The sequence below is a fragment of the Antrostomus carolinensis genome, unplaced genomic scaffold (genome assembly GCF_000700745.2).
Source record: "Antrostomus carolinensis isolate BGI_N321 unplaced genomic scaffold, ASM70074v2 scaffold23333, whole genome shotgun sequence".
Lineage (NCBI taxonomy): Eukaryota > Metazoa > Chordata > Aves > Caprimulgiformes > Caprimulgidae > Antrostomus > Antrostomus carolinensis.
Window position 1 is genome coordinate 3,204 of NW_010307568.1, and position 27,113 is coordinate 30,316.

The window sequence follows — 27,113 nt, forward strand, 5'->3', positions numbered from 1 at the left end:
ATGATTGGGATTGCATCTGGTGGAATAGCTGTATACAGAAAACTCATCTGTACAAGCTTCTATCCCTGGTAAATTCCTTGACTAGTAGAGAAATATGTCTAGTCTTCTCAATCCCATTTTCATTTGCTTTAACATTTATTCTAAAGAAACCTATAATACATTAATTTGTTCTTTATCGGGTATCATGCTTTTTCCTTGTATTGAGAGAAAAATGAAACCTGTTGCCTAGGCTTTTAATTCTCTAAGACTTTTGGACTCCTTGCGCTGTGTAAAGTCTTGATCAAGTTATTTCCCATACAGGTCTGAGTACATGATTAGGAGGACTCTCTGGTCTTAGAGATTTGCTGCAGCTATACCAATAATATGTCTTTTTTTAAAAAATCGCTATTACTAGTAAAGCTCAGCAGCTAATGTTCTGATCATTTTATCCAGTAGTTCAGCAAAAAAGATATTTGCTTCTCATAAAAGAAATGTAAAATTAGTTATTTGGAGTTTCAAATTTGCTGGAATTAGGATATTATAATTTAGACAAATTTTTAAATGTTATCAAACAAGGCTATATATTGTTAACAGGTTTTGGAGTTTCCAGGAGAAGCTATCCATTATTCTGTGATACTGAAAGCATTAGAATGCATGATAGTGTTGTAGAAAACGATCTCTGTGAAGAAGCAATGAGCACAAGATGTGTAATGTGGATGACATTAGAAATTAGTTAAAATATAATTATTTATAGTATTTATGGACTTTCTACTTATAACATGGTAAAAAGTATAACATAAATAAGAAATATGGAGGCTGGGCCTTTCCTTAAGGCTTTTGGATTGGATCAGAAACAATTTTTCCCAGAATTTCTTTCTTTAAAAATAAGTATGAATTTGTTTTATATACTTTATCATGTTATGCATAATTTCCTTGTATAATTTGTAGCAGTTTTTCTGGAGAATGTTTTCAGTTAGATGGTATAGTATTCTTAATCATGACAGAAAAGTGCGTTCTAATGGGTTGTACTTGCTTTTTGCTCCCTAATTATATAGAAAGGTGCTGCTTAGCAATATTCCTTAAATACTCGAGTCATTCCGTCCTTTCATTAAGAACCCAACCCAACAGCTATTTCCTATGGGAAAGCAATAAAATAGGTTTCAGTTTATTTTTAGTGGAAAAAGTACTGCACAGTTTCTGGATTTTTCTTTTTTTCTTTGCAGTGAGTTGTCTTTCAGCTCACTTGGATGTACTGTAACCATCCTAAATGTATGTCAATAATACTCTCATAGAGCACAGTGACATCTTGTATTTTTCCATCTCTAATGCACACTAAAGCATAAAAGAATTTTATCTTTCATCTTTGTGCCCTGAGCTCTGTTCTTTCATATGTCAGTCTCTTAGCTTCTTTAAACAGCTGCAGGTTTTGAAAACTTGTGGCTGGAGGTATGATTTCTGTCTTCTGTAAGTCTTGTTATGCCACCTTAGTGACCTAAGGTATGGATGGATAATAGTAATCCTGAAAACCATAGCAATGGCATTTTAAAATCCAGGATTACGTGATTTTTAGGGAAGGGAAAGACTGCTTCATAGCACACAAGACAGGAGGGATCCACAGCTTCCTGTGCTGCTTTTACTTCTGGTGAGCACAGAGGAATAAAACATGGATCATTCACAAAAACTTATTCTCATTTATGAAAAGAAATGGGGGGGACCTCACAGATTTTTCAGTTCAAATAATTTCTACTCTAAAATATGAGGTTTAGGCAGTGATATTTTCACCTGACAGCTAGTGCAATTGTTCCAACCTTTTCTACTCTTCTAAAAAATATCATCTCAACTTGAAAGGAGCAAAAACTCACTACATAGTGGATAAGTTTTTGATATTTTGTTTCTGACTTCTTGAATGAGTTGGTCATAGTTCTTCAGGCAGGAATGGTGTCCATTACCTGCCTCCTGAAAATAAGCAAACAAGGAAAGTCACCAGAACAGACTAGCCTGTGCTGTATTTGTAGTGTACTCTTTCAATTTCTTTGTTTAGACCTCCAAGCAGGATGTATTTCTGTAATTCCTAGGGTTTTAGTGTATCTTGGTTGGGCTGAAAGTGTGCAGGTAAGGAGGTTCCTTACAGAACAGTATATGCCTGAGAATACAAAAAAAGCCATTCAGATAATTGAAATGGTATTTAGGCTTTTTATGTAACGCCATTTGTAATTAGTAGTTCTTCCTAGAGGCCGAACAGTCTTCACCATAAACGTGGTAGAACTCAGGGTGGCAGCAGACACCATCAAAGCACTTTTTCCAAAATAAGCTAAATACTGTGCAGCGTCAGTGGATGACAACAATACAACTGTGCCATATGGTAGTAGTCAAAGGGGACCAAAAGTTTTCAGGAACAGAGGCAGTGAGAGAGTACTGCCTTGGCAAAAGGAGGATTTTCAATCAAAGCAGCCTACGTAAGGAGCTGACTGATCAGTCAGAGGCAATGCAAGTCAAGACAGGTTTAAAAAACACTGCATTTAGATCTGCACCAATTTAACACAGTATTTTATATGCTCTGGAAATTCATTCTTGGCAGTGCTCATCTGTTTTGTGATAATTTCCAAATTAATTTTGCAAGATTTAAGTATCTTAATGGTAAAAACATACAAACGCTCTCTACATCAGCTGCAATTAGGGTTGAATGTTAAATGCTATTCAGTGCATGCAGTTTCTTTACTTTGAAAACTTCAGAAAAACTGCTAGAGGAATGCATTCTATGCTGCTGGTTAAAATTTAAAAAACAACTCGACAGAGTCTTACATAGCAAATTTGATAGAACCTTCCCTGCTGGATCTTCCAATTGATAAGTATAAGACTTTAATCTGCAAAAACGTTTTTGTTTCAAGTTAAAAATACAAGCTGTTAGTACTTAGTGCTAGGACAGAACTACCAATTTGATCAAAAATTAATAATTCTGTTGCCCACTAAGTGACAAATGTATTTTGACCCTTGTGAATGATAGGAAGACAGAACTTAGAAGATGTCTCATTATTAATATGCTACAGGTATTGAGCATCTTACAAGTAAACTGTGAAATTAAATAATTTGTGAATGTTGCATAGTTACTAGACAGGTTATTGGTGAGTGATAAGGGCAGCTGAACCACCAGTTAGAATAAGAATAACTGCATTCTATTCTGATCATATTTTGGATGTGACATCTTCAACCACTTACTAAAGCTAAATCCTTTGATACCTTAATCTCTAGGATTTTTTGTGGGTTGTGCTATATGTGGACATTTACTCAACTTGTAGGCGTAACATTGCAAATGATTTTTAGTTCATGTTAAATAAAACTGTCAGATTAGCAAGTGTTCTTTGTCACTGAATTAAAAATAGGTTTAGTTGTACTTTAAGAAGAATGAATGGAATTGACAGGGATGCTCTACTTAGAGGGGAGTCGAAATAAAAAGACTTAAAGCCCTGATTTGGCTTGAAGTGATTATGTGGTCATGCAGTGAATCATGTTTTTAGGAGGAAAGAAAAGGAGGGAGAGATTGAGAGAGTTCTGGTATTTTTGGAAGTTGGCTACCTTTTTGTTGTTGGGTGGAGGGTTTTTTACTTTGTCGGCAAGGTTAGTTTTCTGTGTCCTGCGTTTCTGCTGGCTCTGTATTAGGGTAAGAACAGACCATGACAGTGACTGTGTAAGATGAGAATTACTCCAGAAACATAGTTGTTGAAGTTTAATCTAAGTCAAGAAATGTGGTAAGAAAGAACTAGAAATGAAAAACTTGACTGGTACTAGTTCAGGTGGAAAGCACTAGGTTTAAGAAAGGATTTATAAGTACATGAGTTACATCTCAGTGCATGCAACTGAAAGTTTATATGGCTTATTGGGAAGTTCAGCATCTATAACTCTTAGATAAGTGGTACAGATCATTACTATTTGAAGCAGCAAATGGCACAAGTATTTCAAGAGTTGGCCTGACAGGAGAGGTGGATATGGTTTAAGCTTTCCAGTAACTTGAACAACAATTTGCCTGGTCACCAAAGAATGGTGTGAATGAAATTCCTGTTTCTTTGTGGTTCTGTAATTGACAGAGTAAAGCATTTTCAGAAATGGGCACAAATTTAGTTTTCCACTTCTTCTGTGCAGGAGGAGGGATTGTTCATGTGTGTAACTGGTAGCTACATTCTCCTGAATGAGTGAGGGACATCAGTCTATAATTAAAGCGCATCTCTCTCACAGGCAGTGGGGAATGAATGATATGCCATTGTCTAACTTGCTGAAAGCGATGCAAAAACTGTGGTAAGAACTGAGGTGACCTTCAATATAGTTTATACCTGATGACATCTAAGGTGCTGTGAAACATTATTGGTTGACAAGAATATTCTGAGACCTTTTAGCAGCAACCTTCCAAAAGCCTTTCATGGGTTTTTTTTCAGGCAGATATGACTTAATCAGATGTTAAATTGCTTTACCAAGGCATCTATGTAATTCCAGCTGATCACAGATTTGTTTTTCCAAAATATGTGAGTTTTCAGTTATTGAAGTAGAATTCTTGAAGAGAAAATTTAGGCAAACCTTGTTTTACTGTGGGAAGGTGTGTGGGTACCTAGAAGTTTGTTTAACTTAGCAAAACTGATAAGCATATAATTAAAGCGAAAATTGCTTGAGCACTAATTCCAACTGTAATCTTTACTTAGAAAATCTTTATTCATACTATGTATAGAAGTGTTCAGTTCTGTATAAAATTACCACATAAATTATGCAGCAGTGTTAATAATTTAAGTGAAAAAAATTAACAGTCATTCTTACAGTTTTCATCCTTCTACAATGATTATTTTTACTACAATGTTTGTTTAGTTATCAGTACAAGTACATGATATTTTTCACATTATGAAGCAAATTCTGTGAAGTCTCTGTGAAATTTCAGGTGTTGTACGACCAACCTTGTCGTGTCATTAGGGTCTTAAATTTTGTTCCTTTAGTCACAGTTGTGTAATTCTTAAGTTATACAAACTGGATGCGTTTAACGTTTGTGTGGCTTAGTAAAGGATGTCACCAAGTTTTTGCTGCAAGAATAGATTTGATGGGAGAGAATTGCTATGTGAGCTATTTAAAGAGTAAATGAGGAAGAATCTCAATTTTTAAAAGACCTTTCCTTAGCTAAAATTTTTGCTTTGAGGTTCTTGACACCTATTTACCACTCAACACAGGAGATGGCTGCATATTATTCATTGAATATTTAACAGCTATAATCTTTTAGGCTTACAGTGCACAGTATTATTTTTCTTTTTTTTCTCTCTAAACCTTGTTTAGTATTTCATATTCTGTTTCTTTCTTTTAGGGTGAACATATTAAAAATTTCCTTTAAAAGGAAAAAGTTTTTTATACAACAACGGCAAAAGCATGTAAGTAGTAATTTCGTTTTGTTTTCCTCAAGCAGTCAAGTTCATTTTTTTTTTTTTTTTTGCTTTAAATGTTAAGACAACAAAAGGCTGTCTGTAGCTTGCCTTTGAAATTCTGTTTTGTTACCTTGCCCTTCCTATTGTAGTTCTCTTATGCTCACTCTGTTTCCCATTTTTGTTTCCTTTCCAACATGGAGTTCGTCTGCATTCGGTCTGTTGGACTGTGTCTTTCCCATGCAGGTTTCTTCTCCTTTGGAGACTTGGGGGAAATGTAGATCTTTATCCTTTCTCCAGCATTTAGCAACTTAGAGTATTTCCCTTTTCTTGCCAGAATCTGATGCTCTTTGATGCTCTCTATGCCCTGTAGAGTGTCCCACTGCAGTGAATCTACTAAACAGCTGGTTATCCCATCTGGGAAGACTTTATGAGGTCCCTTCTGCTTATGGGACTCAGAGCTCTGGTAGAAAGGAAGGTACCTTGAGAAAAGAAGAGCTCTGCAAACAAAAGATCTGAGGTTGGAAAGGTGGATAGTGCATCTGCTGTGCAACATGGAGCAATTTAGAAATTGGCAAAATCTGTGAAGATAGTTGATAAAACTGATGTAAAATTTTTCTACCATTAAGAGTCATCTTCATAATTCTCTGTGCTTTTTGCAGAACAGTTGTAATCTAAGGCTATTTAATAGGACAAAAAAATACCTTGATTACAGTATTGTGGTGCCACAATATAAACAGATAAATTAAGCTATCTTTTTATGAAGAGAAGAGAATATTTAATATGGAGAAAAAATATGGAAATTACTGACCAGCAGATATGTAATTATTTTAATTCAGTTGAGGACAGAATTCGAGTAGATAGTAAAAGGTAAGTATTAACTTATACCTAAACCTTATTAAGACTCTTTCCTGTAGTAAATGAGCTCTTAAACTGCTGGGAGCTCTGTTACAAGAAGACCTCTTGACTTTCGTTGATTAGACATGACTGAACACAAATTGCTAGGGAGGCTTCTTTTACCAAAAAAAAGAGTATTTTCATCTTGGTCTGCCCCCCCTCACACCCCTAAGTTTGGTGAGTATCTTCCAAATTTGAGGAGTGTGCATGTATGTACACATTCTTAATTTTCAGGGCTCTTGTGTAAACAAAGTTAGTATCTAAAGATAGTGTTATTGCACTAATGTTTACACATACAGCATGCACAAATGAAACTGTTTTCTCTTTTGAGGGTGTCCTAACACACTGTGGAGGGATCTTAAGTTTTTTGCAAGCTGTGAGTTTCTAAATATATTGTTTATATGTAAACTTTTCTCAGTCTATTGAAATATATTTCATTATATTAAGAAATGAATGGTTGGCAAACCATTTTGCTAGCTTGTGCATGTAATTGTATTTGTATTACACTCAGTGTAATTGTATGACACAAGTATTACCTTCTTCTAGATTTGAGGATTAAAAATTCACTGCTAAGGAGTCTTATTAAATTTGTTTATTTTCAAGTATGCAAATATTGGTAATTGACAGCAACTTCCAAACATATCTGTGAGAATAAATGTAGGAACAGAACTGAAAGTGATTAGTAACAATGGATAGTAAAATGAGCCAACTTACAGGTTTTTTTGCATATAGAGGAATAAAGTGTCAATATGTAACAGTAGCTGGACTCAAAGATCATGTGAAATATGTGCATTCATTGCATAAAGACTTTACTGCTGTCAGAAGTTTAATTTCCCTTTCTGGAGACTTGTGTGTCACCTTTGAAGAGGGCAGCATTCTTAAAATTTGTTCAATTAAGCTCTTGTTAAATGATATTTCAAGGCCCTTGATTCTTTTAACTAATCTCCTTTTAAGTGATCATACTTTATTTCATAACTCACTGAGAGTACTGTAATGTACACTGCATCGTGCTTTGAGAGCTACAGAACTGCAGGAAAAATACCAACCACGTGACCTTTTTACTCTTAGTAGATATGAAAAAGCAGACCAGATGTGCTGTTAAATCTATAGAGATATCCATCCTAGTCAATTAGCCCTCTTTACTTGAAATTTAAGGCAGCAAGTCTGCATGCCTGCAGCACTTCAGTGGTATTGCTCGGAAAATTTTGCTGCCACAGTGCAATGGGAATGAGGGGGGAGATGGACTAATAGGGGCGTTCTCCAGAACAGTGGGTTACTCGAGGGGTCTTTGAGGGCAGATGACTGAGGTGGTGTCAGCCTTCATACTGATCAGATATTTGCTTGGAAACACAAGAGAAAATTGAGGCTGAAAGTAAGGAAGAGGGAAGAGTGTAGAGAAAGCAGAGCAGATACTATATGTTAGTAGGCAAGGCTGTACAGAAGACAGTGCTATAATATTTCAGTTTTGTATGTCATATGTAGATTTCTTTGCAAAATCTGCAGAAAGTTCTCAAAGGCTATGAATTTGCAGTCTTCTGAGATGTGCCTTTTTTAGTTTATTTATTCTCTTTATTTCCCTTACTCCTTTTTTCTTTCCTTATGCCCTTGTTCTGAAGACTCAACTTACCTTACCATCTCACTGTCTCCCTGCTACTCACCTCCTCTTTTACCCTCCCACTGCTTCAGTTGTTGATCAGCTGCTTGATAGAAGTATGCAATATTTCTGTTTCTACTGAAGAGCTACGTAAGGATAGCATATTAAAATATATTTTAACTCGTTAAGTTGTATATATTTTTTAATTCTCTGTGAACGGAATAGGCATACATCTGATCAAAGTTCTCCCCTGATGCTGAAATAGCAAGAGACTCACTATAGCCATTGAGAGTTGTTCCCTTTACCTGCCTAGCCACAAATTTCTCTAACATTTTTTGATAACTGTTAAAATGTCGATCGTTTGGAACTTGAGTTGAGAAGTGTGATAGGCACTAGATCCTTGGGTTCTGCTAGAATACTCTTCACCTTTAAAATGGTGCATAGATTTAATAGCACAATTTGCAAGGTGGCCTGTTAGTGAGCCATATGGTTTTGTTAACGAAAGATTTTATTAATTTAAAAATTGACTACATTTTTCTGAAACTTCTGTATTTATCCTATGTAAGTCCATATTTAAACTTTTAACCCACTTAGAAGTTAAGAAGGTTCTATGACAGTTGGAAGAAGCACACTTGTGGCTTAGAGAGTAAGATTTATTACTATTTTCAAACCTAAATGTAAAAACACAATATTAGATATATTAAATTCCCTATCTTTACACTATAATTGGCTTTTCAGAATAATTGAGCTATTTGGATAAACTAGTTTTTATGACAATTGAAAAACCAGTATAGTATCATATCATAGAATCATTTAGGTTGGAAAAGACCTTTAAGATCATCAAGTCCGACCATACTTCAGACCAACAAAAATAACTATATACTTCCTTTAATTTGTCTTCTGGGGTGGTAAAACACTTCAAGTGGTATTTAGCCAACAGGGTATGTAAGAAATGCTGTTCATTGTTAAATCTTTAAGTGATGTATGCTTTTCTTATATTGCAAGAAGTTCTGAGTTAAAATTTCACTACGCTTGCACACTTTATTTTGTCTGAGCTAATTAGAAGCAACTGTGGCAAACTGGCAAAGATGAATTGGTTTCCGTATGCATGAGGCTCAAATAACAAAACCTACTAGTTAAAAAAATATATTTAAAAAAAAAAAATGTTTTAATAGATATAGAGAAAACATACCTGAAAGATTGCAATCAGTTAAATGTCTTGCAGTGCCCATCTAAAAATCAAGGGGCAAATCCTTCTTATATTTCTCTTGCGATTCTTGTTGGGTTTCTAAATAGTGACTGCAGACATAGATTCTCTGAATGAGTCATAAAGTGTCTTGCAGAACATGGCATTGATCTCTGATACATGGCATTTACAAAAAGTTGCCTAGAAATAAAAAGAATTTAAGAAAACCAGCTTGATTAATCCAGCCAAATTGGTCTGTCATTGCTTCCCAGTAGGATAGTTGCTGTGAACAAACAAAAGTACAATGGCAACTAGAAAACAAGGTGTTATCCAGGTGGGATCTCTATTTCTTGCTGGACTGTCTGAGAAACAGCTTTATTAGGTCTTACGAAGTCCTTTAATAAAAAGGCTTTGCAACCCAAATCCTGACTTTCTCCAAAGTATGAGCTAGAAGGAGAGCTTTACTAGGATGGTTGCCAGCCTAAGTGTATGCTGACGTGTCAAAATTCAGTCATAATTAAGAGCAGCTGTAAAAGATGAGGGACAAAGTAAAAAAAAAAAAGTTATTTTTCACTGAAGTGCTGAGCTGTGACAGCAATTAACTCAGGTCTCATGTTATCTTCCTTTATTCTTCATTCCACTTTCTTTGCATCAGTAACTATTAACTAGCCAAGGCTGTGTCTTGTGCAAAACTCTTGCGCATTTGGATCTGAAATAGCTTAACAAGTGCTACAGTTGGTGAGGGCATAGACATGGGTGGCACAATTGTGCTATACCTGTGCTTCACTGGCACTTTGGCACTGAAGTTGCAAGTAAGAGTTTGCACAAAGACACGCAGTATCTTTTGGACTGTTTTGTCCATCTCCAGCTCAAAATTTACTTGATGCTGATTTTTTGTTTTCCTGAATGCATTTTTTCCTTGTTAAGCTAAAAGTAATTTCATTGTTGATTTATGAACTTGTTTACTGTGTTTGATCTGCCTGTAGATATTGAAACATGGTATTTCCTACCATTTCAGAATGAATCCAGAGAGCATATTGTTGCCTTCAACATGTTAAATTACAGAGCATGCAAAAATCTATGGAAATCCTGTGTAGAGCATCACACATTTTTTCAGGCGAAGAAGTCACTACCTCATGAAAAAAAGATATTGTCACATTATTGGACCCTGGGTTCTAGAAATCCAGCGAAGTAAGTATTGTGTGAAAACATGATTTGCTTTCTAAGGGGAACAGGAGGATTTGTGTCATTGATAGCTCAAGTTGGAGTGGCAGAGTTCAGTTCTGTCCACTGCTGCGTCCCAGTCTGTATGTGAACCATTTGACAAGTTATATAGCCATGGTTTCAGTTTCTGCAATGTGGTGTCATTACAATAGAACTTTTATTAGAATTTCCTAGAAAGGTATTTGAATATAATTTTATATTAAAAACCAGTATGTTTTATTGGTATTGTTTCAACTTGCTGTTTCAGTTTGAGGTATAAAAACACTAAAAAGTAAAAATGTCATGTAGCTAATGATCCAATAAGAAAATTGGCAGAACAGATTTGTTTTGAACTGTTTACCCCTTAGTGTCATATATACCCTCTGTTTAGTATGTTAAAGCAATTTCTAGAGTGCATCATACCGACCACTTATTACTGACATCCTTGTTCTTCCTATAGTGAAGGTTTTGGGGAGGTGACTTTCTCAAAGCTTGTGGAATTGTCATGTGCTGGAGTCCTTATTTCTCTCAAATTTGCAAACAGATTCAAAATCCTTATGTTTGTATATACACATGCATACACAGGCATTGCACAGTCCTTGTAATGTTAAGAAAGAACACAGTATGAATTCCAAAGGGTACCAGTTTAGTATCAATCCAATTTTTACCAAACATTTGATTTTTGACAAATTTACTGTTACAGTCTCTTAATAGCCTGCAGCATGAAGGATAGTTCTCATTGTTGAACTGAATTACTAAGACTTCTTTTCAAGTACTTTCATGTTCTGAAGCATTATCTCTGGTGAATTGTTTATTTAGGCTTTTCGGGAATCTCTAGGAGGAACTGTTCATTGTGATATCTCCAATCAACTTAATGATGTCCTCTATTCTAATGCATACTTTGGCCTTATTTATGCCAGCAACAAGCATGAAATTTAGGATCTATGTGAGGCAGAAATGACTCAGCAACCTTTACTAACAGAGACTGTTAAAGTACATGGGAAGCAACAGTAATTTTGGAAGACTTTCAGTAGTTCCTATCAACTTGGTCATTGTCACTCAGCAAATTATTTTCTCAAAAGATTTAAGAAAAGCTGTGAATGTGTGAAAGTCATCTGTCATATATTGAAAATTTTTACTTTTCCACTTGTTTATGATTGTGAATTGTAAGAGACAACATCGGCTTCTGTGTTCCTTTCAAGGATGGCTCTGAGCCCATGTGGAAACTATGCCACCAAAACAGTGTTTCTCTATTCTCCATTATGAAAGGAAGCAAAGTTTTGCACTGAGTAAAAAAACCCAACCAAACAAAACCAAACACAGACACAAAAACCCCACCAACCACACCATGCAACCCTGGCAGTTTTAAGATTGACTTATCTTCAGTAGTTCTTTTCATCCAACTTCTGTCAGCTTTGAAAGGTTTACATTCAGGTTTTCCCACCTAAAGTATCACAGGTTTTCCAATGGAACTGGTAGCTTTCTTGTACTATGTTCTTTTACACTCATTGGAGGCAGATGTCCTAGCGTTTATTGCATCAGTTCAAATAGTTGAACTTTTGTAACCCTTCAGTACAGTTTCTTATGCACATATCTCTGTGCCCTTCTAGATTCTCTTAGCTTAAGGTACTAGTGGAATTCCATTTAAATTAGGCTGCTGAGTTGTATAAATTGCCCGTAAGCCTTATTCAAAGGGCAGGCTTAATCACATCTCTCAGATTCTGAGAGGTAAGTTTATTCCATGTTTCTCAACTGAATGCTGAATAACCTCTCATAGATGTGTTCTCATTCCTTGCTGAAAATACAAAAATGTACCTATTTTTTCACAAAGGATAACCTTGGTAATAAATGGAAGCAAGGAAATGTGACCTCATGGTATCACAGCCCATTACAGAAAGACATTGGCAGCATCTCAGTATGTTTGCTGAGAAATATCCTCATATTTGACATCTGAAGAGCAGCTACTTGGAGCTCAGGAGATTGTTACATACCTTAACAGAAACATCTAGATGATGTCTTGTTAAAGTGATTCTTTGATCAGGTTCTAAATAGGCTCTAGCTTCCCTCACATGAGTTACGTTGCACCTCAGAAGTCATCTATGTTGGAAGATATATGATCAGGCACTTGTAAAAAAAGTAAAGCTGATTTGTGCAAAATATGTGGAATTCTTCAAAAGATGCCTTTTTCATAATACATCCTTTTTCCACTTTTCCTCTGAACTCCACCCATGTAAGGCTTCTTTGCAAGAACTTTTTATTTTTGTAAAGACCAGAGTAGTTGGTGCCTTGTCATTGGTATTCAGACGACTTACAGAAATAAAATGCATAATGCAGGCAAAAGCTTCTCCTGAGTTCTTGGACTGTGTTTACTAAACTTAAAAACATACAAGGGTAACTGATTTTAATATATAGACACTTTATATTAAATTTTTTCTCTTTGTTATTTAAACTAGGAGAAGCTTTAAAAGTACACATTTAGAAGATGAAGGAATTAATTTGCTTTACAATTATGAACAAGATATGTAAAATACTTTAGAATATAAACAAGTTTTGGGTTGCTTTTTCTCTTGTATAAACAAAAAGCGGTACAATGCAAAGCATACTTAAGGTTTGATATTAGCATGAGTAATATCCACAGCATAAACAACTTTTTTTTTTTTAATGCTATGTAAAATCGAGACATTTCAGCTCTATAGTAATGTCCTCACATACTCTGCTATACCAGCCACCCATTATGTACAGCTCAAGACTTAGTGAGCCAAAAGTGATTTCTCTGTAACTCATAAATTTTCCATGAGGAGAAATCCTAGGCATGTAAATTGAGGATGAGAAGCTTATATCTCTGCCTGTCTTGTGGAGTGCTGTGTAAAAAGATGCATAAAAGTTAGTTTATATCAATTTCAATCTCCTTAAAAAATTTCTTTATGCTATATAATTCCACTAATAAGATATTTTTATTGCTTTCCTAGCTGAGGCTCTGGTTCTCATGGCAGCCCGTATCTTGTCACAAGAAGCGGTTTACAGACTTGGAGATTCCCTTTGCATGCCAACTCTTTCTCTAATGGTTTATTCCTATAGGAAACACATTGCCCAAGTGTGGCTTCCTCTGGAATAGAGAGTGGTCTGGTGTAGTTCTTATCTGCTGAGGCAGCAGGTAGATGGTAGTCCTGTGCTCAGTGAAGCCATTAGTGAATTGTAACTCCTTTATGAGTTTTAACTCATAAGTAAGGAGGGGTAAGCACAGGGGACTCTTAAATCAGCTTTCACAGAATCGACACAATATTCCAGATGCGGCTTCATAAGCATATTTTATTTCATTTACATTTTTTATGCAAAATAATTCACTTACAGATTTTTTATTTATTTTCAGGTCTGTAAACAGCCAGTACTGCAGAAAAGTTATAGGTGGGATGGTTTGGAACCCATCTATGAGACGATCTTTATCAGTTGAGCATCTAGAGACCAAAAGCCTTCCTTCTCGATCACCTCCTGTAACCCCTAATTGGTAAATCCAGTTTCAGCCTTTCCCATACCTTCCAGCCTCCTACCTTTTCTAATTGCATGTACTGTAGCAGAATAATGATGTAGTGTGTACAAATATGTTTATACATGGTTGTTCTGAGGACATATATGTGACAGGAGAAGAGTGGGTATCACTTATCTCAACTTTAGCAAGGCTTTTGATAGTGTCTGCCAAAATATTATACCCAAGTTAAGACATTATGTTCTCGAAGGGTGGACAACAAGACGGTTTAAAAAAAAAAAAAAAAATAATGGTTGGATGACTGGACTTGGAAGGGAGGTGTTAATGGGTCGTACACTACCTGGAGGCCAATAACAAATGGGAGTACTGCAGAGGTCTATCTTGGGACCTGTCATGCTTAACACCTTTATGACCTGGAGGAAGCAATGTCATGCTTGTTCATGAAGTTTGCAGATGACACCAAACTGGGGGGATGAGTCAATAATCTTGGGGCCAGGGCTGCTATCCAAAGGGACATTGATAGGCCGGAGACACTGACAAACTGGAGCAAGCTCAGCAAAGCTTTGCTATCAGAAAAGATTTCCAGCCACCAAGTTAGTCAGGAGACTGGAGCACTTACCCCATGAGAAGAGACTGAGACAACTGCACTTGTTCAGCCTGGAGAAGAAAAGATTTCCCAGGTGTCTAATAACAGCTTGACTCTACTTAGGAGGAGGCTAGCTAGAGGATGAGACCATGTTCTTCAGTGTTGCATGGTGGGAGGATGAGGCAACAGGTCTATGTTGAAACAAGAGTGCCTGTGTCTAGACATAATGAAAAACTGCTTCACCATGAAGACAGTTGAGCATTGGTTGCTTAGAGAAGCTGTACGGGCTCCATCTGTCAAGGTTTTTGAGATGTGACTGGGTAAAGCTTTAAGCAACCTGCTCTCAACTCAGTTGACCCTGCTTTGAGCAGGCGGCTGGACTAGATGACCCCCATGGGTCCCTTCTAACCTGAATTATCCTATGATGAAAATTTTAACAATATGGGTGGCATTTTAGAGGGGGAGAAAAACAAACTGGTTCAGTGTACTGAGCCTTGCAGTGTAGCCTAGTGTACCATACCAAATGTTTAAAAACTGATTATTTAAAGTGAGACCTATAGGCCTGTCATGAAGATTTTGGGACATAGATCATAATAGGATAGAAATTTCACTTTGATAGTTTTATGATTCATTCTGATCTACTAACTTGTGTTTGTGTTCCTTATTTTTAAGGCGGAGTCCTAGACTACGCCATGAAATTCGTAAACCACGACACTCATCTGTAGATAACCTTACAAACGAGATTAGTTATATTACTGAAACGGAGGATGTTTTTTATACATACAAGGGCTCTCCAACATCAAAGGACAGTGATTCGGAATTCTCTCAGAACCGTAGTCCACAGAGAAGGTAAGGACTTCTGCAAACAATTCATTGATTTTTTTTTTTAAAAAACACCAAACAAAAAACTAAACAGCTTTAGTATAAAACAATCGTCATCAGTTATAAGATTAAAATTAGTTCAAACAGTTTTATGTTTGTATAACCTTTATTTTGACAAATTGCTAAACTGTAAATGCCATTGTACAAAATGACAAGTTAAAAACAAGCCAACCCTTCATCTCTAAACAATTCTCAGTAGTTGAGTTCTCAGTAAAATTAGCAAAGGTGTTAAGACATGCCTGTTCATATCTGTAATCCTGTTTCCTAGTAGCTTCTGCAACCCTTTCCTACCTGTTATAAACTCTTCCTTTTTTTTGGATGGCAAGACTTACTGAAGTCTTAAGATTTCAGTTATATTCCACATCATCAGCTCAGCATTGTGAGTTGAAAGAGGTACTGCATCTGAGTAAACACAAGAACATAATAATGCTAGTGGTAATCCATCTTTTTCTTTCTCACAAGAATTGTAGATTGCTAGGCTAAAGGCACTCTCTTGTTTTTGCCTTGAGGCATTTTTGCTGTATTCCTTGAGGACCAACTTTGTTCTCCCCTGCAGCTGTCTAACCACTGCTAATTTTGCTTCCAGGGCTTGAAGCACCTATCATTGTGCACTGATTATGTGTTTGTTCATATATTACATTTTCTGTGTGGCCTCACTCTTACCTTACAGAGGCATTTTTTAATGAGTAATTTCATATTGACACAATATTAACTTCATAAATAATGTACAAAGTCATTGATTTTTCAGTCTCAAAAAGAAAGCAGAGGGTAGAATACTATGTATTAAAATGCAGGTTCCTTTCTAATGTTACAAAAGGGAAAAATGGTTTATAGTGATCGCTAGTAACTTTAAGTCAAGATGTATTTTGAGAAGCGATGTGTTAATGGAAGCTAATAGGACTCACCTACCTCTGTGATAGTGTGCAGCTCCTAAATGTAGCTTTAAACCCAGGATTTAAACTGTTTTCTTTAAACTTTAATACAATAGTATTGTTACTACATTACAGCAGAGAGGTTTCTGTGAGAGAAAAATTAATATGTTGTATGCATATTTGGAGTTTGTCACTGTGACATTTAAAATGTTTTTTCTATTTTTCTGACTGGAAGTCAGATGACCTAGTGTGTTAGTAATAACCATGATAATATATATAAGTGATGCCTCTAGATATTGTTAATAGTCACAGATAGGAAGCCGTGTCCTTCCTGTGTTTTAACATTTACAGATTATACACTTTTAGATGTATTTTCTGAGTAAAAATAATGAGGCAGACCATAAAAGAAGATTATGAGGGTAGAAGCTGTAGACAGAAAACTAAGTTGCCATGCTGTATACTGTGACTGGTAGATTGTATCTTGCCTTTGTCACTCGGGCCAGCTAGTACATTATTTGATTTTTTCTTTTATTTTCCTTTTTCTTTTCTTCCCCTGTAGTGTTTTTTTCCTTTCCTTCCTGTTTCACCTTTCCTATGCTTACTGAGAATGGAGTGGGAAAGTCTGCTTTTATGCTGTTTCTCAGACAGTGACAATAGGATGTTCTAAATTTGAAAATAGCACATTCATTTGTTTTTTGAGCATTAGATTATTAAGCTGTATCTGAGTAGTATCAGTCACTGTGGAGAGGATTACTGTTATTACCTCACATAAGCCAAATTTTCTATGCAGCTTACCCCAAACATATTCTTGGTTTCTTGTGTATGTTTATAATATTTGATATTGCGCAGGTAAGTGAGAAAATGTTCATATGAATCTGATTAATTTAAATTTGAAGTGTGTATTTAGGGAGGGTAATACAATGAATGGAAGGAATGATCCTTGTTGTATAGACTGTTAGACTTCCGTGAAGTAAAATGGTCATTAATACTTTTTAACAGTTGAGGCAAAATATGCAGTAACGATACAAATCAAAAAATGTTTCTTCTCTACGCTGAAGTTTTCAACAGTTTATTAGTCCACGTTCCAATTTTTCTTCTTTTATATTCTTATATTAGTCATTACTTTCCTCACTCCCCTTGTTGAAAAATTTAAAGTAAAATTAAGTATATATGTGTAGTCAAATCTTTCTTTCCCAGAGTGCTTTATTGAAAGAGGAAATTTTACCCTATCAGCTAAATCTGTTTTCTATGAAAAAAGTTTGACTTGCGTACCTTTACTCGTCCTGGACTTTTTCCACACTTCAGGAATATTTAGATATTAACTATAAATCAGCTTGCATTGTACTGATAAAACCAACTTACCTGTTTTTGCCATGCTGGTCTTCAGCAGATTTGAATAGACATAACTGAAACATGCTATGGAAAAATATTGAAATTATAAATCTACTTTTCTTTTTCCTAAGAGGAGAGCCAAGAATAGTCTCTCACAGTCCTGCTAACACATGTTGTCTTTAGAGGGCTCTTTTTTTACTGCCTAGACTGCCATCTGAGACTAACGGAAAAGGTGTTAGTTAATGCTGTTATAACTAATGAATAGCTTTGATAGGAAAAAAGAAATCTGAAATTTTTTGGAGAGCTACTAGCAAACAGATGTAAGATGCTGATTTTTAATCACTGAATTGTTATGTCTGGGACCTCAAATTTTAATTATAATCATGAACTGCTTGGTTTTTGTAAACTAAATATGTTTACATCAGTTTCTTTTACTGTATCTGTAGCTCAAGACTGTGCAAGCTGCAGTTAGCAGGAGACAGGGCTCTTCTCTATTTTTCAGTCTACCATCAGCATTTTAAGGGTGAGGGGATAGTTTTTACCTGTTTCACATCAGCCCCTGGGTAATGTCTTAAGTCCTTTTTGTCAAAATGACAAGTGGTCGAGGATAGACCTACCTTCATACTGATCTGTTGTGATATAGTGCTTTCTGAGACAAATCTATAGATAGAACTCATATAACGAGACTTACTGTGTACCTAATCCTACCAGCGCACATTTGGAACCTTGATCAGTAACAGAACTGTAGAAGCCACCACTGCTGTCAGAGTACATACACCTGCACTTGCTTCCCTATAAACCTTTTTTTTTTCCTCCTGACAATACCAAGTATAATTATTTTCTTAATAATCAGTTTTCTTCCTTGCTGTGTTTACTCACTTAAGGGAATCAATCAAGTTCTATTTTCTTTCTGTGAAACAGTACACAATATAGAAAACAAATTATGTGCAACTAGTTTAGAGGGAATAAAAGCCATCAGTTATTAACATTTCTTCTTCCATTTCTTTAAATACATAGTACTGTATCAGCATGTCAACACCTAGAACTATATTTACTGTTAAATACTTCAAATGAGCATGCTGGAGGTGAGGACCAATAATATTTTGTTATTTATTATATTTTTTTCTCTAAAGAACACAGTGATTGTTTTAAAAATGTGCTTTGTGTGAATGTTCTAACTGAAATTTATGAGGTATATCCTGTGACTGGAAAAAGAAAATTAAAAAATGAAGCAAACCGTGCGCATAATTGAACTACAGAAAGCCATGCACATAATTGAACTACAGAAAGCCAGGGCAAGCCTGTGAGTCTTGTGTTGGTGTAGCTAGACTGCTTCTGCTACCCAAATTGTCTTAGGTACTTTCACATTCAAATACAATTTGAGGCTCAGACAGAGTGAAAAGAAGCAATTTTTCTTTCTCAGATTAGTGTCTGGGGAAAAAGATTGGAGCTGTCTATTATATATGTATTATAGACAAAAAATTGCTCTAATCTCAAATTAACATATATTAAATAGAGCTTTATTCACAGGGCATGAATAGGTTTGGCTATCTAAGCCAACTATCTCAAATCACAGCTGCATACAAAACCTGTCATCAAAGATACTGCTGAAGAAGACTTTAAGAGGACTTTTGTTTAGCCCAGGGCTCCCCAGCCTTTGTGAAGAAAGCTCTCCCTCTCACTTCTCTTTGTTGCACTGCTGCTGTCTTGACTTATCTGACTGACAATGAAAAATTAATGCTAACACAGATATGGAGCCCACATTCAGCCTTCTGAAGTCTCATAGAGTTGCTTTCTGTGTTAAACCACACTTTTTGTTATAGCTGTGTCTCACCAGTTCAGAACAGGTAATCCAGTCTATCTTCTGACTACATGTTGTACTCACTCTGTCACTATATTTATACCATGCATACTGACTTACTATATTTTGTATTTTAAGCAAGCTACAAAATGTCTCTCCTATGAGGTTACATATCTTATCTCAGAAGTCCCTAAACATTGAGGTATGCATTAGGGAAGTGTTATGAATAAGAAGGCTTATGGTTTTCTTTAAGACATAAAATAAATCTTATTATGAGGATTTATTTCTGAAGTTATCACTGCTGAAAAGCTGCTTTAATTTGGGGGTGTGGTTTTTTGAGGGTTTTTTGTTGTTGTTTGGTTTTTTTTTTTCTAAAAGTTGGCATACCAACAGGCTACCTGGCATCAACCCATCCTGACAGTATGCTGTCCCATTAGGTAACCTGGATAGAGCTCCTGGAAGAGCTTGCCTTTGAGAAAATTGTTTCCCTTTAATTGTAACAAGTTTAAACCATAGCTAGTTATTTTTAAAGGCAGGCTGATGGACTTGTGCAGGGAATTATTTTTGATTGCAGTTTTTCCTTTTTTTTAGCCTGGTGTGGTACCTAAAGATTGCCACTGTTGCAGTCTGTCTTGATAAAAGTACACTGCAGGTTCCAAATTTGGAATAAGGATAGCCTCAGTGGTGAACAAATCATCATTCCTGATTTGCCTTTCCATGACACTAGTGCAATCTGTATGCTACTGTGTCATTTGAGGGCAAAAGGCATATGAAAGTATATGACCCTGTTTCAAGACCAGGTTGAAAAATTCCAAAATGTCTTTGATTTAAGCAGTAACCTTCAAATCTAAGTTGGCTTTAACTGGGGCAATAAGCTGATTACATTTTGGAATCATGTACTCCAACTTGATCTTGTATCAGAATCAGATGTTAGATTTTTGTCTTGAAAGACTGCACTGTCCATATCCAGTGCAAATTCTAGTTCCTAGTATTGATATCTTAAAAAAACAAAAACCAAAAAAACCCACAAAAAACCCCCACTAAAATGTTACTTAATGCTTATTATGCCTAATAGTTCACATGTAGAATTATTCACCGATTAGCTGTTACAAGAACAGAAAAAAAAATCTTGAAAGAAACTAGCTTGCCTTTACCTTCCAGTAAATAAGTGAAAATTAAAATTACTAAAATGCATTTACTTGTTTACTTAAGTTCAAGTATTTGTTGTAAATTAAAAATCTGTAGATTTAAATGTCTTGATAATATGCATTTTAAAACTTGCTGTACTTAAAATAGCAAGGTCCGTGTAACTGAGTAGTCTTTAAAGAGCTTTGAACTTTAATTTTCCCTGTATGTTCCTTTCCTTTTTCTCAAGCATCTTCTGGTGCCTGAGGTGTGATACAGATGTTCACACTTTGCAGTGAAATGAGAAATGAAAATGAATGAATAAATGTCAAGAAATGAAAACTGAAAACCACTGTGTTGTTTAATGTTCTTAACCTCTGAGAACTGAGCTGTGGGAAGCCACATGTTTTTCAGCCAGTCCCTATGTAAAGGGAGGAGTGTCCTCCACTCTTCCCCTGTTTATGGACTTAAAGTTTTAATCAAACTTTGTGTGAAGACCATGCGTTGTTACTAGTACCCACACTTGCCCCGTAACTGAATGTTGTATCATTAAAGTAAGCTGGTGTTTCTTTCAGACAAGAAGCTGTTAGAAATGAAGGGTTACTGAAATAAACAGGTTTCTTTGTGGTTCAGTATTTCAATTTCTCTTTTATATGAGGAGCAGAGTTTATTTTTGACCTAGTAAATTCAGGTTTAATGGCTTGTGCCTTTTTAAATGTGCTTTAAACTATAGGTGGAATAGTTTGGAGTGTTAATATAACTGTTGCTTGCCCTCTTAATGCCCTGGAGCTGGTTTGTGACAGCATTAACAGGGGATGACAGATCTGCCTTGAATGGAAAAGTTCAGTATCTGCACTCACGATGCTCAAGAGTACAGGCTGCAGAAGAGAGGCTTAGCATGTTCTTATAATCATTTTGTCTGCTTTTTATTTTCCACCACCATATCTGGTGAGTGTTCTTTTTAGGGGTAGAAATCCTCATCTTTATGCTTTTTTTTTTTTTTTTTCATGTTTTTGAGCACACATTTTTGAGTGGGAAGCATACTTGTTAGTAAGAATATATAAAATTAAGTATGTGTATAAGATGCTGTTTTAGGGGAGAAAAAAATAACTGGATTATTGGCTTGGAAAAGTAACCTGATAAAGCTATGTGGAGGATCTTGCTACTTGAACTGTATTCAGTTTCTCTTTTTCACTCTGTAACTAAATACCAAAGATATCTGTCTGTTTGATTTGGAACAGCAGACTGCATAAGAACAAGTGTTTTGGTAGTTTTTTAGAGTAGACTCAGTGGCCTAACAGAAAAGGTTAGCTGTGAAATTTTCTGTTTAACCAGAAAGAAAATTATTGTAAAACACATTTCTAAGTGATAAGGTACAGTATCAGTCAGTAAGAAATATTTACTGACAGATGAGGCATTATAGATCATACATTGATAGGTAAGGTAAATCTGGTTATTCATACATGTGAGCTTATGATGTATGAGGAGAACCAGGAGGCTGGGAGGGGTTGAAGAGAGCTTGGTCGCATTGTTACCTTACTCTGCCAAAAGAGGGTTATCAAGAATTTGGGGCCAACTCTTTCTTGAAGTGCACAGCAAAAAAAGTATGAGACAATGGACCCAGGTTACAGCAAGGGAAATTCTCAAAAGGCAGTGGGGAAAGAAGAAAAAAAAAATCACACTGAGGTTAGTTAAACCCTTGTACACATTGATAGAAGGTGGAGGTGTTTCCATCCTTGGAGGACCTCAAAATGCAACAACAAGGACTTGAACATCCTCATTTAACTTTGATGTTGGCTGTTCTTTAAACAAGAGTTTAGGTGATCTCTCAAAGTCCCTTCCAACCTAAATTACTTTGAGTCTACAATTCTACTTGCTATAAACACAGCATATTCCTGCATAAGCCTTTCTCTTAAAGTTAAAAATGTATATAGATGGCATAATGTGTACAGTCCCAGAGTTGGAGGGGAAGGAAATGAAATGATGAACTAGTATACAAAAAGGAAATTCACTTGCACTATTCTATGAATTTCTGGAAATGCATATACACTCCTGGCGTAAGTGTGATGCAGCATCTGGTGAAGGTATTGCACTGAAAATAGATTTCCTGAACGTATGCTGCATTTGTTCACTTCTCTCAGCTTACCATTTTAATAGACAATAAACTGTAGCTCCATAGTGAGATTGGGTGAAAGTACTATGGGAACACATCATTATTTTAACTAAAATATAATTCATTTTGTGAACAAATTTTTTAAAGCACTACTGTTGAACAAAAAAAAAAGTTTTAAACTAAGTTATTTATCCTTAGTTTTTAATCATATACAGACATGTTCAATTCCTTGTTGTTACAAAATCTGCTGCATTTCACAAGTCTGTTGTCCTTGTTTGTGTACTTCAGTCTTCCTCAGTGAAGATGTCCTAATACTAGGCAATAGATCTGAGAGCATTTAAATTAGTCTCAAATTAGGTTTTTAAGACTACTACCAATAGACTTTTATGAGTTTTACTGTGCTCTTTCACTCAAATATACATGAAAATAGTATGTGTATATATTTTGCTGACATGTAAACCTTTCATTTTAAATATATATCCTTATTAAAATGCACTACACTTTCCTTGCCAGTTCAAAAACAATCTTTTCACACCCAAAAAAAAGTCTCAAAGTTGAATTGCAAATCTGTGATAAGGCAAAGTGGTTGCAGAGTATTGGAATACATGAAACTTTAATGGAAATTCAGTAAACTGGAATATGGTCAATAGAGGCAATGCAGAGTAACTGAAAGTATCCTGTTATGGTGATGGCAGCAGCTTACAAATGTGAATGTTTGAAATTTATAGAAAATAATGGAAAAACTTGTTTATACCATGAATTCTACAAGTTTTTTCTGTAATGATACTCTTAAGTATGCTGCACAAAGAATCTATGTGGCCTTCTTACACATCCATTCTGTTCATAGAAGTGCTGAACATTAACTGTGCAAGTCATTCTGTATATAAATTTTTCTAAAATGCAGCAAAAAGGTGTTGCTGTAAATGTCTTCCACTTACCCAGCTAATGAATAATAATCCCAATTTTAATGGTGAGCTCTCAGAAAAGAGGTGATAATGGAAGTGCTGACACGCTCAGTCTCCCCAGCCCTGCAGGTGTTATAATAAAAGAAGCTTTAAGAACTTCAAGAACAACACAAGGGCAAAACCTACAGATGTTTCCTTCAGTTGTTTGTAAAGGAGTTTTGCTACAGTGCTATTGTTTCAGTTGTCCCTTTTCTCTCAGGGGTTTTACTCCACTGTAGTTAATCATCCTTAGTTCTCAGAATAGCAGAGTTCCCTGGTAGGGCACACCACACTGGGGAGGAGGGGTCTTTCCTGACAGAAAAGGAGAGTTAGACTTTTCAGGGCCAAGAGATTTGTTGTAAAGATCATCACCAACAGAGCAATCCATAGTGAATGAAAAATTGAAATGGCATAATTTTAGCTATATTGTGGAGTAAGGAAGAGAAGTTACCTGCAGTTTTAAAGTGTTCGCTCGTTAGCTGCACCAATGGAAAGCTTGATCTCCTTGCAAGGAAGGGCACTCTTTCTTGATGAACAAGTTGAATGGCTGGTCTGGTGAGTGTTCTCCTTTATTGACTTAAAATATGGTCCTTGTCAGATGTTGCAAAATGAGGAAGATAGATAAGTAAAATGTGGAATACTGTATAGCCAGAAAAGATAATCTAGTTATTCATGTTTAAGGTACTTTATCATCTTGTTGAATAATTAAATGCTAGAAGTATAATTTAACTGAGTTGCAGACCAAAATTCTGCAGCTCTTGCTTGCTGAGGTACTAAGGACTTTAGGAAGACGCAGCTGCATTGTCCCTGATGAATTCCTTTAAGCATTGACTTTGGTCACTTTCTAGGTCAAATTTTTGGTTACCTTTTTGACTTTAAATGGTTATAGAATGATTCAGTAACTCTTTCAGAGCAGATATGTATGAATTAAAGTGCAGTACTTCAACAGATAAACCTTCAGCAAATATTACTAAGAATTTATATCCCACATTTAAGTCTCCAAATGCATTACTGAGATGATGAAAAGTTTGCTGTATGTGTATACACAATAAAAGAATGGAAGCCCAAGATTTTTTTTTTCCGTCTCAAATGACCTTACTCTGGTTTCCCTTCCTTATTGGGAGGAAAGAGGGGAGATAATATAATAAACTAGGGACATTACATTGGTTTGGATCATAATTTAATGGAGTCTAAATTTTTGGTGAAGGCTTTTGAAAGAGTTAATTTATTCTACACAGAGTTTGGTAATAGAGCTGTAGCTCTACTGTGGCAAAACATAGAAAAGATGTACAGCTTCATTGTTCTTTGCCTCACAAGGAAATCAATTAGCTTAAGCAAAAATGAATTCAATGCTTTTTTTATTTTTAGCATGACTTCCTAAGGAAATAAGGCTTATGTCATTGCTGCACTGCCCGCCTGCCTCTGTTCCCAGTTGAGAACGTCTGGCTGATTGCAGTCAAATCTAATGTAGAAGCAGAATTTTCAAAGATGCAAAATTTACTACAAGATTAGTGGAAGTCAGTGATTAGGCAAAAGAAAACACAAACAAACAAAAAAACCAACCAACCAAAAAACACCTTAAAATGATCTTCTCTTGCTGAGCTGTTACAGTATGAGTTCAATGGCTGTCTGTTCTATTTAGATGTGGACTGGTCAGGCAGCAAGTGAGTGCATGTTCCCAAAGGATCTGCTGTGCACTGCTGGCACTTAGTGGGTAACAATACTGTGAGAACTGCAAACACGGAGAACAGGAGGTACTTGTGGGAGGGTGGGGGTCAATGCCAGTAGGATCACAAGGACAGCATGACTGCAGTAAAGGGAGAAGTTCAGTGCTTAAAAAAGGAAAAAAGTAAACACAACCCAAATCTCCACAAATTCTTAGGGAATTGGGCTTCACCATCTCTGCCTCTCAAGGAAGGATTTATTCATATTGTAGAATACATATAAGGAAACTTAATTAGGCTGATACTGCTGCTATTTTTACCGTAGTTTTGATGAAACAAAGTACTTAATTCTTAGTATTGAGGTTGTGTTAGAGAACAATAGTTGGAAGTTAACTGTATATTGTGAATTGCCTCCTGTATCTTGACAATTCAATGACTCTGCATCCAAACCACGCTATTTCATGTTTGTATTTTTCCAGCATGGACTTACATCACTCAGATTTTTTGGTCACTACTTACTTAAATTTGTAAATCTATCCCATCTGTGTTGAACTTTGCTTTTCAAGCACCTTTTTGCTGACCTTTACTTTCAAATTTATCTTAGTATCATACCTATTGTTTTAATTTATTTAATTTAATATAGTTTAACTCACTGTTTCAGGTGATCCCTGAGGAAGCTAATTGAATGTTGTGGAAAATGCTGTATACTGCAAATTTTTATTTCTGTGCTAGATTGTCTCATAACCTGTGTAACCACTTCTGCTTTAGTTATGCTTTGTCTTGAAGTTCTCTGTCAACATCTGTTCTGCTCTTGCATTATGAGAATGTGTGAGGAAATCCATGCTTCTGAAGCAGCCTATGTTCATTTCTTGTTACCTATACGTAAAGATTTTGCCACATTTGACTTTCTACAGAATACAGTCAGTGATGTCTGTAGTCATTGTGATCCCACACCTCAAACGTGGAATTTTAAAAATTTACATTTTTAAAATGATGTAGTGTGTCTTGCTAAATAATTGCTGGTGTAAACTCCTACATAGTTTAAGCTCTGGTAGGAGATGTGTGTTGTCTGTAGTTGGGCTTGTGCCAAAAGTGGAAGTGAGCAGTTAGAGCTGCCCTGTGATTTTTGTTGAGTATTTCAAAAATGGCATAATTGTCTGATTCAGACTTTCAGTATAGGATTAAGTATTCTTTAATTTGCTCTAAGCATACCTTTTGGTTTTTATGCAAACACTTTTTTTTTTTTTTATTGAGACTTTAGTTCTTGTTTTCCTGCAGATTTAACTTATATTAATTTACTGGGTTTTTTTTCTTTTTAACAGGTCATCTGAACAAGAATCACCAAAGTGAGTTTTCATTGAACTTTCTACTATAGAATCTTTACCTTTAAGTTATATAATAAAATACGTAACTTGAACTGATTTTTCAAAGTAGTGGTTAGAAGATAAAAATAACTGCATAAACCAGTGAAGATTGTAAAGATTTTTGGGAAAAAAAAAGAAAAAAAAAAAAAAGAAAAAAGTTTTTGGATCAGAATGTGGGAAGTCTTAAGTCCTAATACACCCTTAATCACTAATAACAAAAAAGTTGGTTAAAAACTGTTAATAATTTAATGCAGAAAAAATGGCAAAGCAGTGGATGTGGTCTATCTTGATTTCAGTAAGGCATTTGACATGGTCTCCCACAGCATCCTCGCTGCCAAATTGAGGAAGTGTGGACTGGATGATCAGGTAGTGAGATGGACTGTGAACTGGCTAATGGGAAGAAGCCAGAGAGTTGCAGTCAATGGGACAGAGTCTAGTTGGAGGCCGGTATCTAGTGGAGTCCCTCAGGGATTGGTGCTGGGACCAGTATTATTCAATATATTCATCAATGACCTGGATGAGGGAACAGGGTGCACTGTCAGCAAGTTTGCTGATGACACAAAGCTGGGAGGAGTGGCTGACACACCAGAAGGCTGTGCTGCCATCCAGAGAGACCTGGACAGGCTGGAGAGCTGGGTAGGGAGAAACTTAATGAAATATAATATGGGTAAGTAAGTGTAGAGTCTTACATCTGGGAAGG

General features: G+C 35.8%; 1 protein-coding gene across 1 annotated transcript; it reads left to right on the forward strand.

Annotated features, from left to right (window-relative positions):
- LOC104523034 (tyrosine-protein phosphatase non-receptor type 3-like) lies at positions 1-26,395 on the forward strand (the record flags this gene model as incomplete). The annotated part of the gene is made up of 6 exons (XM_010165488.2): positions 1-68; positions 5,312-5,375; positions 10,062-10,234; positions 13,617-13,751; positions 14,989-15,165; positions 26,372-26,395. Coding segments are annotated over exons 1-6 (641 nt in total), but the record flags the coding sequence as incomplete, so codon positions are not given.
- Between the last annotated feature and the right edge of the window lie 718 nt (positions 26,396-27,113).